At 35.0% G+C, this 16,726-nt stretch overlaps 1 protein-coding gene across 1 annotated transcript; it reads right to left on the bottom strand.

The window, feature by feature from the left end:
* Window positions 1–11,197: 11,197 nt before the first annotated feature.
* Window positions 11,198–16,067, bottom strand: LOC148833047 (5-hydroxytryptamine receptor 5A-like). Its single transcript, XM_088919129.1, has 2 exons — window positions 15,279–16,067; window positions 11,198–12,319 (listed from the first exon to the last, which is right to left on the bottom strand). The coding sequence occupies exons 1-2, from the start codon at window positions 15,975–15,977 to the stop codon at window positions 11,987–11,989; spliced, it is 1,032 nt and encodes a 343-aa protein (XP_088775255.1). The 5' UTR covers window positions 15,978–16,067; the 3' UTR covers window positions 11,198–11,986.
* Between the last annotated feature and the right edge of the window lie 659 nt (window positions 16,068–16,726).

The following is a 16,726-nucleotide window of genomic DNA, read 5'->3' on the forward strand; positions in this document are numbered from 1 at the left end:
AGAGCCAAGTGTTCAGTAATGTGATTCATGCCACTTGGTACCAGTTAAAATTCTGGCTGATATATTTCATACCAGCTGGAGCATGTTGGAGCATGAAAAAAGACTGATAAATCAATTAATGAAGTAGTCCAAGGGAGTCAGACAGGGGCATGATGGACAGTCTTAGCATAGGAATATAATATCAAAGAATGTTTAAGAGGTACGGTACAGTAGGAGTTGGAAGATTTTACAGATATTACCTTAAATGATTTGAAGGTACGGTCACCTTTCAAGTAAATTAAAAGCAAATTATTTTGTGGTTTCTGGTTAGAGCAGAAACTATTGCCTGATACTTTATACATTTTCAGTGTGAGGGAAGCACATTTCTGAAAATATGTGATGGAATCCACTAGTAAGAACAAGTCTTATTGGAATGAGCTAGAAAAAAGCTTCTTATCTCCTCAGGATATTCGAAGGAAAGAGAGGTTGCAAAGATAATGAACAATTTATTCAGATAAAGCGCATGAAAGGGGCTTCTTAACACTTAATAGGTGTGTGCAGCCTGTCGCACACCCGAAGAAGGCTCCACAGCCGAAACATTGTGTTTCTTTGCTTCTCTTTTCAGCATGGAATAAACCTTTACTTGTTCCTTTGCAGTCTACTCATGCTGACATAGCTACCTACTTGAAGTATATATACTGTATAGATTGCCTATGTTTTTTTAAGCTTGTTTTCAAAGCACCTAAGGATTAAAGTCATAGATCGGGACAGATAAGGAGAAGGGTGTAAAAAAATCAAAGACACTGAACATTCAGTAAAGCCTATCATTAAGAAATGGAAGGTATATCAGTACCACTAAGACACTGCCTTCTGTACATCAGGTTATCCTCCAAACTGAGCAGCCAGGCAAGAAGGAAACTGTTTAGGGATGAGGCCAATGACAGCTTTGAAAGAGCTACAGAGTTCAGTGGCTGAGAAGAGAGAAAATTGGGGAGTTGCATTTCCACATAACTGAAAGATGAATCGTTACAGCTCTGGACCCAAAACCAATCCGCCTCCCCTCCTCGCTTCCATAATTACCTTTTAATTGACAAGTGCTTTTGAAAACGTTCTCACTCCATGAGACAGATGTCTGAGACCAGAGCAGACCAGAGTGAAGTACTGTATGTCCATGGGGCTTTTGCTTCTTACCTCTGCTGCTGATAAAGACGTTAAAGTCATGACTCTGCTTTCAGGCTTTTGTTTTATCTTGTAATACAATGTGACCATAGATTTCCACAGGCCAGGTTTTCCATATCTAAGAGCAAGACATTAGTCTTTCAGTAATTGTTCACTCCAAAGGGGAATTAGGGTTTGACCAAATGTCAGCAGTCAGCTGTTGATAAATGTTTTCCAAAGATCCACTTCATGTCTCGCTATCAGTATAGTTCCATTTCAATGTCTCTGTGACTGCTTTTTTTCTGCATTTCCCATTTCACTGGAATAATGGCTTTTTAGAAGATTATTCAGCCATAACATAAAAAGGTGAAAGACGAGAAACCCCCCCCAAAAGAAAATCTAATCGTCTGAAAGTGTTTCCTAATCATTCCTTCTCACCTTTTTGGCAAGATCTATTTATCAGTGAAAGATGAATGTGAAGGTAAAAGCAATGAGATAAGCGTGATTTATTAATGTCAACTTATTCTACTGCCAAAACAAAGTCTCAGCACTTTTTAAGCACTGTAATGTTAACTACTGCACAATGTTAAGTACTAAACCTAAAGATTTATAGCATCTGGAGATCTCGCATGTAATTTGGGGAAAAATAGGGATCTGGTAAAAGTTCAAAATAGTGATCAAGTCAGGCTATTGCAATGCTATTCTAAGTCATTGAACTACCTCAGCAGTACTTTAGTGTGTAGGCCAATGGGTTCCATTAAAGCTCTAATCTAACAATTTGCTTTAAATTAAAGAAGATATAGCTACCCGTTAAAATCCAAAGGTAAATATTTAAACGGCGTACTGAGCTCTATTTTCTTTACAGCATTCTTGTAACAAACAGCTGTCAGACGTGCAAGAAATGTAGGAAACTGACACAGCCAGTGTATGAAATGGTTGACTTGATTCATTGTATGCAGGGGGCCCCATTAGTAACTTTCATTTACAATAAATCTTATAAGTTATATCTCACGTTTTATGTAGCTGGGGGTGAACATAAGTGAGATCATATTCTATATTTTGGGTCAGTGCAACAATGAGTTTGTGGCGTAGTACAAGTATAGGTGCTGATTGTATGAAAAAGCTCTGTATCATTAACAATCAAGTACAACTTGTCCATTTCTCCAATCCAATTATTGGATTAAAAATCTTATTGTACATGTAAATCAATGCACTGTACTGTATTTAGTTAGCTACAAGTTAAAACTCACTTAGTCCCTTATCCCACTCTTTTCCATTGATTCTTATAGGAAATGCCTCCACACTTTAAGTTACAAGGGCAAATTTTACACTTTCACAGTCCCTAACCCCTCGTGTTTACATTGTTCTTATTGGGTAAGAATTTCCTTGTACATGTTCTTTACTCTTCAGTCATGGTTATCCGGTCCATAACCCTGATGTCATTTGGGAACTCCTGTATCTGAAAGGGCCATCATCTAGGGGTAAGATTTGCAATGGTCATCTCTTTGCTAAACCTTGAAAATAGGTGTCGTATTGAAACCTTCAGGAGTTTGCAATGGTCAGGTCAAAGTCTAGACTTATACCCCATAAAGATGCTCTGGCAGGACCTAAAGACCTAAAGAGAGCCAAAAAGAGCTGTACATATAAGAAAGCCCCCAAACAACACAGAGTTGAAGCAATTACCCAAGACCCAGGGGCTGTGAGGCAGCAGCTATAATTCCATACTTCCCTAATAGTGAATACATTTTACTCCTTAATAGCATTCTGTGAGATTTCATACAGCTTTCACACAATGTCTAGTAGATAATATTTATTCTTTTCGCCTACAAAATACATTTTTAAACTCTACGTCTATCATACTAGAGTCATCTTCATACGAAGTGTTGTCTGAAGACGGTAGGGTCCAGATTTAATCTTGAATTGCCACAGTTGAATCTCAGAAAAATGTACTGACCAAGATGTTAAATAATGAAGAATAAATGCTAATTGTACTGGAAAGTTGAATCAGTATAATGCTTTGCTGTAAAAATAACAATATATATCTAGCAACTGAAAGTAAATTAATATATATTTATAAAAGGTATAATTAATCTGTATTTTGAAAGCGATAAAGGCTAATATAACTTTTCTGCCATATCTGATCACATCCATAATTAGAAATGGTAGTCATCTTGTAAAGTACATTGTTTACTGCAATGGCTAAGTTCAAAGTTTCCCGGAAAAGAAAAAAATAATAATAAGGCTAACTAAATTTACAGAGACGCACAAATTATAAAACAGACGTATTGTGGAAGATACTCGATGATACACTGCAGATATGATCAGTTGTATATGAAGTTATCAACAGTGGGGCTTGCTTTAATTCAGCCAACCTGCTGTTGCGTGGCAACCAAATTGACAATCATCCATCTTAGATATTCTTACCCACTCTACTGCCCTTTTATCCAGCATGCTCTGAGAAGCAACATGTTTTTTCTGTAATTGAATATTATTAAATTAGCAGGCAATTACTACAACACCTGGATCTGGAATGAAGAGAGAAAATGTGAGGTAATGTGAACAAATAAACACGATAAATCTATATAAACATTTTATAGATGTGAAGAACAACCAATACATTTATTGTAGTTGTGAATTAGAATAATTGAATGAATTGTTTATTAATGAGCTATATGTCTAGCTAAAACTGTCCAGATTTGTCTTAAAAGTAGAAGAAGCTGATGCTACTTCTCCTGTTTTATTTATTTGCTTAGTGGGCACCTTAATTTAGGCTTATTTCTAACATAGTTTGCTTTTACATTACATTATGTTTAAGTACAAGAAAATAAAAGGTGTAAACAAGATAAATTAAAAATAGTAATTGACATTACTGTACCTAGACAGTACTTAATATCAAACTACTCCAAGGTAATGCCTAAAAGTCATTAAGTTAAAGGTTTACCCTAGGTGATCATTTCAAATGCATCATCTTTCCAATGAGTTCAGCTTCGAAGAGGTCAGATTACACCACTGTTTTAGTCTTGTTCCTATTCTGCTGATTTGAAATGTAGTGCTCATATCAGAGGCTTGCAAAAGTATTCACCCTGTCCAGTGAGGATCTACAGTGTTTCGAAGAATTACAAGTGATATATACAGGTACATGATTTTGAAAGTGAATATTTTAATAATTAATTCTTGTATGACAGAAGTTAAATGTAGGCAAAAAAAGAAGAATCAAAATCTAAAAGATATTGATTGCATATGTCTGTGAATCGACGTCCATCGTAGGATTTAAAAGGTACAAATGCTGATTATTAACCACAATCAAGTGTAATAGGTAAATTGCTCTGTTTACATCTTAGGATTTGGAGGAATTAGTCCTGCCCCCTTATCTTAACAAATTCAATTTAATGGTACCTGATACTCTTAGGAGCTGAAACAAATCATTGTTCAATAACCTTTATACAGTATATTATAAATATGTAGATATAATTAGATAAATTCATACTGTATAGTTTAATAAACAATATCAAATGATCCCAAATCTTAATCTTCATTTTTTGCCCCTGTCAGAAACCAAAAAGAAAGCATTAAATTGTCCCCATTTTTCTTGGCTAGGATTCTTTAATTCAATGAGCGGTGAAACATGTCTGTTGTAGCACGTATTTAGAGAGTCTGTAGTTACTTTGCGGACTAATGTTATTTTAACTACATTTCTAACCAGTAAAAGAAGTTGGCTATTACAAGGAATGACCTGAGCTGTTTCTGAGATGTTAGAACATGAATTAATCATGAAAAAGGTATTGCATTTTACTTTAAATTATCTGTATAAACCTATACACATTTTATTTTAATGGTCTGTCATTTATTTCACTTCAGACCCAAAGCACTTAATAGGCATCTAATGACTCAAGTGAATTGTTAAGGTGGCAATTTTCCTAATACAGTCAGGCCATCTGATGTATTGCAGGCATGTTAGTCAGCCTGTGTTCCATCTGGCACTAATATAGTCCAAGTATATCCAATTCCATATCAATTATAAGGGGTATTCCATAATTCATGGTAAAAGCAAACCAAGAACAGACATTGGAATAATTGGGAAAATAAATGTTTCATTTACAGCAATAAAGCCATCCTGCATAGTCAGACACATAGCTGTTTTTACTTTTAATTATGTTTAGACATCAGAGGACAATTACAGTGGTGATTTAACCTTACAAAACACACACATGCAGAGATTTCGAAAATGAGACCTTGATTATACAAATTGCACAAGCTGTGTGATGTGAACATTATATCAATAATAGATCCATCTATCCACTAACAGAACATTGCTTTGCCTTTGAGAGTCACGGTAACCCAGAGATTATCCTGCAGACACGGAATCCTTAACTTTATCCTTTGATTAAAAGATTAATAGCTGTTTTCCCTTCAAAACTGTCAAATTCTGAAGATAAATTAATAAAAAGTTAGTATTATTGGCAAAATACTAATAAAACCATCCTGCATCATCTAAACTCCTTCTCTAAACTCTCCTTCTCTAAACTCCTTCAAATCCAGACTCAAAACCCTCTTCTTCAGAAAAGCCTTTACTTAACTGGTTCCATTCTTCACCCCTCTGCTCTTCTTAGTACCATATCCACGGTCTCCTCTATATATTGTAATTGTGTCTTATCTTGTGTATTCTCCTTATTTATTGTTATACTCTTCTTATTTATTGTTGTTGTCATCCTGTAAAGCGCTTTGAGAAGCCAGCTTTAAAGGCGCTATATAAAATAAAGTTTATTATTATTATGGTTTTTTTTTCTTTCTTCCAGTAAAACTATGTAAAGGGAAATAATGAACTGTTTTAAATTTCTTCCAAAAACATTGTAATAACCAACACTAAAATGCCATAGAATAGTCAAAAGCAGCTGCTAATAAAAGCACATGGGAAAGATATTCATGTTACTTTGAATATCCTGGTTGAATATCCAAATGTTTGCACTTGCTGGACTGAAGTAGGTGGAACTGCTATCAGAATAAGGCCCAACAGATGCAGACTGCAGAATTTCTGTGGAATTAATACAGTGTCTTGCAGTTCTAAAGAGGGACATGTTTAGTTGACATTCCAAACTTGGTTATTCTGGAGATGGACATCATTTCCTATGAGGACAAAAGGCTTCTCGTTTGACTGTTGAGTCTTTTCCCCCATAAATGTGCAACTGTTGAAATGACATTGCAGTACGAGTTATTGCTAAAGAACAAACTGCACTTTACATTACTTATTTAGAGTTATAAATTAGAAGCGAGACGTTCCAATATGTGTTCTAAAAGCATAACCAGTTTTATAGGTCTTGCTGCTTATTTTATAAAAACAGTCAAAATACAAATGGTGTACTGAAGGTTTCTTTATTAGCAGCCGTACACCGCTAAATAAATACAATAGCGACTTGAGGAATTATGATGAATGTTAAATGAGACACATGCAAAATTGTATAGTTTAGTGCAAATGGAGATGAGACTATATTCCTATTTTTTTCACAATCAACCCATAACATAGACAAAATATAGTCTTTAATAAAAAAATACATAGCTACAAAAATAATGATGTATTGCAGAAATAAACAAACAAATATGTCCTGAAGTGGATTTCAGTGGGCATATTCAAAACCTCTTAGTTCACAACAGTTTCATATTCTAGCACACAGTATATACGAAGTCTCAATATGCTCCATGTTTGGTTTGTGAAACCACGAGATGCACACTGTTCATAACCAACTACAGAAGAACTAAAACAGACTTCCAGGGAGGAATTTTGTTGGGTTACCCATTCTTGTTAGGCAAGATACCACACCACTTACAGTAACATGCTCTATTACTGAACGTTGTCTACTAAGCACATTGTCACACATGGATTCTGAATACAGTTAACATCACAGTGCGAAACAAATGGTTAGTGCATTGTTAAAAGAATGGAAAATATTTGGTTAACAGGACACTGTGGACATCCTATACTTGGACCAGAAACAAAATAATGACATTTAAGGATTAACAAAATGATCCTAAGATCAGAATTGTTTCAGAAATAAGATTAAGATAAAGCAACCATTCAATATGAAAAATATTACAATGCTACAATTAGAAATAAGAGGTGAGGTATAGCATCAGCTTAGAGAATATTTGCTATACTTGAAATAATTCTCTACAAAAACATTGATGGATAATTGCTGGTATTCCAATGTTAGCGTTACACAGTTTTTGATGTTACATTAAGTTATACAGCAAAACACAGAAAAATAAATATCATAAATAAAGAAGAACATTGAATTCCTTGATAAATTATGCATTTACACAGTGTTACAAAGAATAGAATCTGAAGATCTTACAAAAATGTGCATGTACAAATGACTATACAAAAGTTGCTTAACACCAGATGCACTTTGCTGTGCTTGTTCTTTTTAAAATCCTATGATGTGTCTAATATAGATAAGAAAAAGAATTTTGAAATCAATGTGGTGTGCTCCTCTTGGATGATTCTATAGTAATGATGAAATATTAACTTTTCACATTTCATTTGAAAGCCATTACTGTAATCGGCACTTTTCTATTTAATTTCTGTCGGCGCACACGTCTTATGTCTGATTTCTTTGTCATCTGTACTCAGATTGTCACAATGTTCCATCATTATGACAGACTTTATCAGTATAAATAACAAGTTACACATTTCCTAAAAACTATGTTATGTGTCTGTTGCATAAGAACATAAGAAAGGTTACAAATGAGAGGAGGCCATTCTGCCCATTGAGTGCATTTGGTAGTTAGTAGCTAATTGATCCAAGGATCTCATCCAGCCGTTTCTTGAAAGAAGCCAGGGTTTCAGCTTCAACCACATGGCTGGGTAGCTTGTTCCAGACTCCCACAACAAAGCCCTCTGGGTAAGGCGGTGCCATTTGTTCTCAGTTTTAATTAGTTTCCACTTGTGTCCCGTGGATCGTGTTTCACTCTTCATTCTGAAGAAGTCCTCTGGGTCGACTTTTTAATGCCTTTGAAGTTATTGAATACTTGTGTGAGGTCCCTTTATTGTCTTCGCTGTTCAAGACTAGAACGGTTCACTTCCTTCAGCCTGTCAGTGAAGAACATTCCTCAGTATGTCCCAAGATAAATCTGGTTGCTCTTCCCTGGACTGATTACAAAGCAAAAATATACAGTATTTTCTAAAATGTGATGACCAAAGTTGTACACAATATTCAAAATGAGGTCTTACTCTTGCAGTATACAACTTTAACATTTCATACTTACAGTAGGTTAAATTAAGGTTCAAAGGTTAAATGAACTGATTTAAATTGCACACTTTTAACTACATACCCTACTATTTTGCTAACATTTTATTACTTCTCTACATTGCCTAGAAGATGTACAGTAAAAGCATGTAAAAATAAGAACCCCAGTCTGTGAAGAGTAGCCTCTTCTACCTCAGTGTACTTAAGAGTTTTTGTTTTTGTTTCCTGCATTCAAAACCCTGCATTTGTCTTGTCATTAAATATCATCTGCCAGGTTTTTGTCCAGTCTGGAATTTTCCATCTTTTTAAATTTCATTTGCTGCTTCTACTGTTCTTGTTAATTCTCCTATTTTGGTATCATATGCAAACCTGACTAGTTGCACTTTAATATTAATGATGGTCTCCAAGAGAGTTCTTTCCTTTAGGCTTCTCATCAGTACTTAGAGGTGTCCTAGGGCCTAGGAGACACACAAAGACTCAAGCGCCCTGTCTGTCTTTTGTTTTAGACTATAGTTTATCACTATTTGCACACTTTGCTAACATAGGGATCTAACAAACCATGCTTGACGTCCCAAGAGGGACCAGTGCGAGGCTCAGCAAATACAGAGGAATCTGAAATATGTCAGTACTGAAGTGTATCAGTGCAACTCTGTATCGGATTTGATGAAGGAAGCAATTAACAGGGCCCACAGTCCTACAAATCTTAAAGTCTGGAAACTTGAAACATGGAAACCCTTTGACCTTTCCAGGCAATAGTTCTTTTGAAATAACAGAGAATTGCAAATAAACCTAATACAAGGAACAAAAGATTAAGAATGCAAAATGCTAATTGCAGCTAAATGTGAAAATAAATTCTTAACAGCTATAAAATTGAATTGGGAACACCTGGGTGATACAAACTGAAACTGTTCTAGGACTCAGGCAGTAAGGGAACATACAGGTCTGCAGGTAACTAAGGTCTACAGAAGTGTAAATGTATTCATTTCTTAAATGTAATTAAAATGTTTTTAAACTATTTTTACATTGGTTTTGGTTTACAGTTTTCCATTTATCACAGTTTTGGTTGTCAGACAGGACGAACCTGCTTTAAATCAGAGAGAAAGAAACCAGATCTGATTGTCTAGCAAGTACTCCATCACAGAAATAGGTTTTGATCTTTAGTCAGTTTGCTATCCATGAAAGCATCTAATAATGAATGTTAAGAATAAATCTGTAAGTAGCCGTTGCATATTTATTTGCAATTAAGGTTGGTATACTTTATGTGACATATATTAGTCCTAGAGGCTACAATACTGTAGTGGTCTAATTACTGACATTGAAAAAAGTTATTATTCACTGACTTATCAATTGTAAAGGTCCAAGTGATTCTTTAAACAATAAAGCTAAAAGGGATAAGTAGTTTGACTCAAGTGGTTTTTCATGTTAGCTAAGGGAGAAAAGGCTGCATTCATTCCCTATTCAATCTCTATGACTCATTAGAGTAGTTCTTCATTCTCTAAGTACACCAGTGGATGCAAAAATTTTAAAAGTTAGGTAAATTAAGGTAAAATGGACTGATATCTGCATATAACACGAAGCACAACCTTTAACAAGAGTGTAACTTTTTAATTAGCCTTAATGTAAGTATTTGTATGAGATGACTAAGTGTTTTTTTACGAAGCAAATAATGGTATTCTTCTAGTGCATATTCTTATTTGTACATCAATTGTGATGTTGCCATTTACACCCCTTTTTGCTTCTTAGCCTATTCCTTAATATTATACTTACAGTACAGACCAATAAAAATGTTTACCATGTTCATAGGTTTTAATGATTTATAATATTTGCTATTTTAGAAATCACAGTCTAAAATAAAACTTCAATAGGAAATCCAATCTTGTTTAAAAATAAAGAACTGAAAATTAGGAAATATAATAAGGGTGATATTGTTTTTGGTCAAGAAGAAAATTGTCTTCTTTTCTGTCTTCTGTCTTTCTTTTCTGTTTTCATTAGCAAACTGTCATTAAAATGACCTGATTCAATTACAATTATTGCAGCAAATGTACTGCTCGAAGTACAGAAAATAATGCTCCTTTTTGAAATTCTGTACTCTTCCTGAATCCAGTTCCAGACGGAGATGGTCCAGATGTTCACAGCTGCCACTGAATTGATAAGAAACATGTTGTAATAATAGAGCAGCAAATAATAATAATAATAATAATAATAATAATAATAATAATTGTGATATTTCTATACCGACGCACAATAAAAACACAACAATCCAGTTTTATAAAGCACATCAATAGCTCATTGGGTGCAGATATAATGCTATTTACAGTACATTGTAAACAGGCTTTAGTGAAGATTCTTGATTATTTGAGTTGTAGTGTTCCGAAGGCTAACAAAATCCTGACCTCAAGTCATGTGATTTCATCAAACTACCAGGTACTCAGTGTGTGGAGTTTAAATCTCCAAAATGTACAGGGATTTTAGGATGTGTACAAATTTCAATTCAGAAAAAATCTGTCTTGGACAAAATAAGATGTCTCTTTTCAACATTTAGTAGACCTCTCACTTTGGACTGTGAGGGACAGGTCATGTCCACTTGCATGATTGCCTTCAAAGTGATTACAGCATGGGAAACTGCAGGACGAAATAACCCCTGACTCAGCAGAAAAGAGATCTGCACATTCTGAGGCCTTTTAGCAGTAATGCTCATATCTAAGACATTAAATCAGTCACTCCTGTGAACCTGAGGTGGTGGCAGAAGGAATGCTGAATTACCTCATTCACTGAGGTACGCTGTTTTATTTTTGACAAGACCTCAAGAATAAAAAAGATTTTTTTTTGGAGATATTGGATATTTGTGGAGATATTGTGATGAGCTCTCGTCTGACTCTGGCATCATTAAAATCAACTGGGAAGTGTGATGCAGTGAAGAGGAATCTCCTTCAACACAAGACAACACTCGGTATGGAATGAGAGTCATGTTACTGCTCAGAAAATACATCAAATACTGTAAGTTCTGAAGCTTTCCATTCCTGAAAGGCTGTATGGGTGGGTCCATATTCCAGCAGAACAGCGCTAGGATTATAGTAGAATGTCAATGTAAATGTCTTGCTGTGGACAATTTTTAAAATACCAACAAGAAGAGACAACTATGAACAGCCAGCCTTCGCCATCTGGCTGAGAGGTAGAACATCCCACATTAGTCTGCCTAGAAGCTTATAAACTCTATGCATCAGTGCTTCTAAGATTGCTTAATGCTCAATGAGGTCATACATGCAGTTATTTTTTATTTTTTTAAAGATTTTAATTTTGACTGTGTCAAATTTCATACTGAACAATTATATTTCTTTGTATTTTTATTCAGTTTATTATTTTGAAATCTATTTTTTAAATATTTGACTACCTATTACTACCTGAGTGTTGTGTTTTCTTTGTGCTTCAGTACAAACAGTAACCTAATGACCCTAATGGGCCGCAGATACACTTTACACTGACAGAGGGAGACAATACAGTAAATCATTTGGCCATAACATTCCAAGGAAATGCAGATCATTACATTTCACAATAACAGTGCTAGTTATTAAGATCCTTACACTAGAAATGCAGAAAGTCTGGAGCTCCTAGCGCTGTCGAGAGAAGAGATTTCTAAAGGCATTGTTGTAGTTTTTGTTGAAAGCTGTGTATATAAGCGGATTAAAAAAGGAGTTGGAGTAGCCGAGCCACAGGAAAATGCTTTTCCAGATGGGAGGGATGTCACAAGAGCAGAGAGGGTTAATGAGCTCTGTGATGAAGAAAGGAATCCAGCAAAGAACAAAGACGCCAATAAGAATGCCAACCATCAGGGCAGCTTTCTTTTCCTTCTGTTCTCTCCAAGTATCGCCTTCGGTCTGGAAAGTAACTGTTGCGTGGCGAACTGTGAACACCATCTGTGGTTGATGGGAAGCCTCTTTTACCTACGGATACATTAAATAAACACGCTGAGTAAAGGCGATTTCTGAGCTTTGATTTCTCTCACCAAAAGGCTGCACAGAAAATGAAAAGGCACAGAGTGGATTTTACTTCCTTCCACGACAGGAGATTTGTCAGTGTCAAAACTGATTTTAGTCAAGTATTCCTGCAGTAGAAACATGGGGTTAAGCGCTGTAAGCAAGGCAACACCTTTCAAACTTAAAAAGTATTTGTTATTCAGTGATCAAGGGTTGACATATTTCCCATTATATCTGTATATGTCCCCACTTTTTATTTTTCCAGTCTCTTGTATTGAGTTCGAATTTTGAAAAAGATGAGAAAGCCAACATCAGTTCCTGTAACCCCATTAATATTAAAAGGTTGTTGAAGACTGGTTTACATTGTTTAAATTAAATAACGTGACTAATTCTGGAATACCCTGAACTTTTCCCGAATTAGTGGACTGGAAATGGATGGACGTAACTTTGGAAGTTGTGACACCATATTATTTCTATATGAACTCAGTCTGAAATCAGGCAACACTTCTTGTCCAGTTGAATCACATTAAAAACACTGAAATGTGATGTCACATTAAAATATTTATGCAACCATAATATCAGTCTTCCAAGAGAGGTTCAAGCATCTCCAGGTTTCCCACATTCCATAGTTTCAGGTTTAACTGGCAGCACTATCACTTCATACCCCGAGCTTTACAGATGGGTGAATTTATCTTCTGAGATAGGTAGAAATCCAAAAGCTTTCTATCTTTTCCATTCTCAAGTGTGTGAGGAACACTGCACTATGATAACATTGGACAAGATTGCTTCTGTTTATTAGCTTAATTCTTTGATCACACATCCTAGTACAGCTGGAATTATATTTTGACAGAATTTTAACATTATATTTTATTTACTGTACATTTTTCATAGTCTTTGAAAATGTTTTTTACATTTTATTACATGTTCTGTAGTAGTTTATTGACTGTGTTGTAATGATTTTCCTGTAGCAAACAAGGATATTTGAATTCACCATTTGTTCTAGGTATTTAGCAAATATTTGATATTTTACAGGAATGAATCTCTCCAGGCCCTGCCTCTCTCAGTCCTAATTTATTGGTTCAGTGACTTACAGTATGGCAGATCGAACCAGAAATCTGATTTTTTATTTCAATTAATTATTTTTTTCACTGGAATAAACAAAAAAAAGAGTTTTAATGCTTTATCAGTTGTGTGAAGCCATAGAGTTTACAGTCGTACTGAGCAGTTTTGTTATTTTTCCAATGAAGGGACAACTTTTAGAAGCTGTTAACTGTATTTCAAAACAGTTGACCCATCACAATGTTTAATTTCTAAGCAAAATGGTAAATAAAATATTAGTGAAGTTTATTCATAACTATACTGTATGTGTTACTCTAAATAGTTTTTCTCAGATTCTTTACTCTGCACTTTCACTAAATGCTGTTTCTTTACTGTTGTATTACACCTTCTAAAGTGTGAAAAAATGCATTGAATTATGCTTTCATCTCTATCAAACAAAATACAAACAATAATGCTTGCCTGGACTGACATATTTTATCTAGTGTAAATTAAGAGCATTATATTCAGGGACAAGGAAAGACTTTAACCAGAAGAAACAGCAGGGGTAATCTGTTCCAACAAGATGTGAAACTTAATTTGTATTTGAATTGCAATGATTAGGGTTGTTTTTCGAATTTAATACATTAATTTTATTAATCTTTATTTTTTAAATTTAGTATGGTACCGTTTTATAAGTGATTTCTGGCACTTCAGTTAAAAGAGTAAAGAATAAATTTAAATGTCATCAAATATATTGCAATATTATTTGTAATTCCACAGGAATTTAAATGAAAAAGAAAACCCGTAAAGGTGGTATTTCATACGTGATACAACTGTAAAGATGACTGTCAGGTTTAATATTGTTTCTATAATAGAGGCTTTCATTTAAAAAGTGATTTTTCATTTTATTCTGAAATTGCCAGTTTTTGAAAAGCTTGGATGCTCAATGTATGCAACATGGACCTAGAGTTCTAAAAGCATATTCTTCCACCTGGTTTAAAAATAAGGAAGAACAAAGTATTTAACTAGTACAGTATATAACTGGTATTTTATGTATAAAATACTGAAAACGCAAAATTTTCCTTTTTACCAATTTTTGCATCTGAGTGCCGTACATCCGTAAAAACCTCTATGCCCTTTATTATTTTTATTTTTCGGCTTTATTTTGTCCTTTTTTGTCTTTTTCTTTATTCAAGACGTACAGTGTCTCTGGGTTCAGAAAGGCGCTTTATAAATAAAAGTTATTGTTATTAATAAACAATTACATATCCATGAACTTTTCTAATACTGTGCTATACATGCATTCATGTGTAGGAATACACGGTACTGTCTATCAATATTGGACTCATGCTAGTCCACATCCACTCATTGAAATCCAAAGTCCTACAGGTCTGTATCCCTCTTTTCTTTGTTGAAGTCGTATAAAAAAACAACTTGTAAATTTCAGTAAAGCAAAAATTTGTTCTCTTCAATCACAGTTTCCAAACCGAATACTTTATATATGGAATTTACAGTAAGCAGATGGGATAAAGTCTGAATTTTGTGGCCGAATTGAGTTTCTGCTTGTTTGGTGGTTACAGAGTGTTTTGGTCACCTTAGGGAAAGAATATTTCTGTAACCATTGTTTGTAAGTGGCAGTTTTTGACCACTTTTTGAAATACTTTTGGTTCCATCAGTGCACTCTGTAAGTATCAATTAAATCTGCAGGGAAAAGTTCTAGAGATTGTTTTCTCAGAGGTGACTGACAGACCTAATTTCCACCCTTTATTTCTATATATAGATGCAAAAGCACTTCAAAGAAAGTACAATATGTTTTCTCTCATTTTTTTTTGAGGGAATACAGAAATGTTCTCTTTAAGAAAAGCAGATTAACAGCCATCATCCATACCTCCACAACTTCAGCCATCGGCGTAATGGTATTTGTTTTCCGGGACCCAATGCGAAATTTGGCGGCTTTATAAATCTTCCAATAAACGAACAGGACCACACAAAGGGGCAGATAGAAGGCTCCAAAGGTCGAGAAGATGGTGTAAGAGGGCTCTTGGCTGACTTGACATTCCTTTTGCTCTTCTGAGTAGGTCTCTCCCCAGCCAAAGAGAGGAGAGAGTGAAATCACTGCCGACAGAACCCAGGTCAGGAGGATCATGATGTTGGAGATCCTCTTCCTTGTCTTCAGAGTGTATTCTAAATGTCTTGTGATAGACCAGTACCGGTCCAAAGCAATAGCTGTAACATTCCAGATGCTTGCTGTACAGCAGAGGACATCGAAAGAAATCCACACATGGCAGAGGATCCTCCCAAGTTTCCACTGCCTACCATTCAGCTCGTGAACCAAACTGAGAGGCATCACAAGTGCTGCTACCATGACATCGGAGATGGCCATCGAAGCAACAAGGTTGTGGGGCACACGGTGGAAGGTTCTTACCCTGAGAATGGTCACGAGAACCAGCACATTCCACACGAAGGTCGCTATCACAAGCATTGCCAACAACGTCAATATCAGGACACTGAATACAGAAAAGGGTCTGTAGATGTTTTCTTCTCCTGAGCTGTAGTTTGCAGAGACAGTCAAATTTGGAAAGGTCATTTTGTTCACTGGTGATCCGTTTTGTCCACAATTGACAGGCAAGGTCTGCTACAGCCCTGTACAATTTATTTCTTTTGATGGATTCATCCTGCAAAATAATGGGAGATTTTTTAATGAAATTATTTCCCCTTTTAAAAGTTTTTATTCAATAAACAATTGAACTATACAGTAGATTTAGGCCTTCAGGACATTTTATGGAATTGTTCAAGTTTTAAAACAAGTACATTTGTCCAACATTGTGCTTTGGAAGTCACCAGGCATGCTGCTTTGAAAAAGTTAATTAAGTTTCTAACGCATCTGCTGTCTTTGGTATAATCTTCAGGAATTGAACAAACCTTGCAGTTTAGGAAAATAAAGAATATTCCTAAATGTCAGATGACACATAACTTTTATGTAGTATTCTCATCTGAATAACCATAATAGCTAAAGTATACTATACATTACACACAGTAACTATTAGTGTTACTCTAGATTCTAGAAGCTTCATATCAGCTGACATTCCCTGGCAATAAAAGGAATATTTACAAATTTCTTCATTTTTTATGGGTTTAAAAGAATGATTTTGTACTATAGACCCTTCACTAACAGACTAATACCTATATAAAATTTCTATAAATAGTATATAAAATCTATATAAATAGTCATCTAGTATTTTCTGAAAGCCTTTATTTTAAAAAGCTCAAAACGACACACTGTGATAACTATGGAAAGATTGATAATTGTGAGGTATGTACAGTAGGTACTGTCTC

The sequence above is a fragment of the Atractosteus spatula genome, chromosome 6 (genome assembly GCF_055471065.1).
Source record: "Atractosteus spatula isolate fAtrSpa1 chromosome 6, fAtrSpa1.hap1, whole genome shotgun sequence".
Lineage (NCBI taxonomy): Eukaryota > Metazoa > Chordata > Actinopteri > Semionotiformes > Lepisosteidae > Atractosteus > Atractosteus spatula.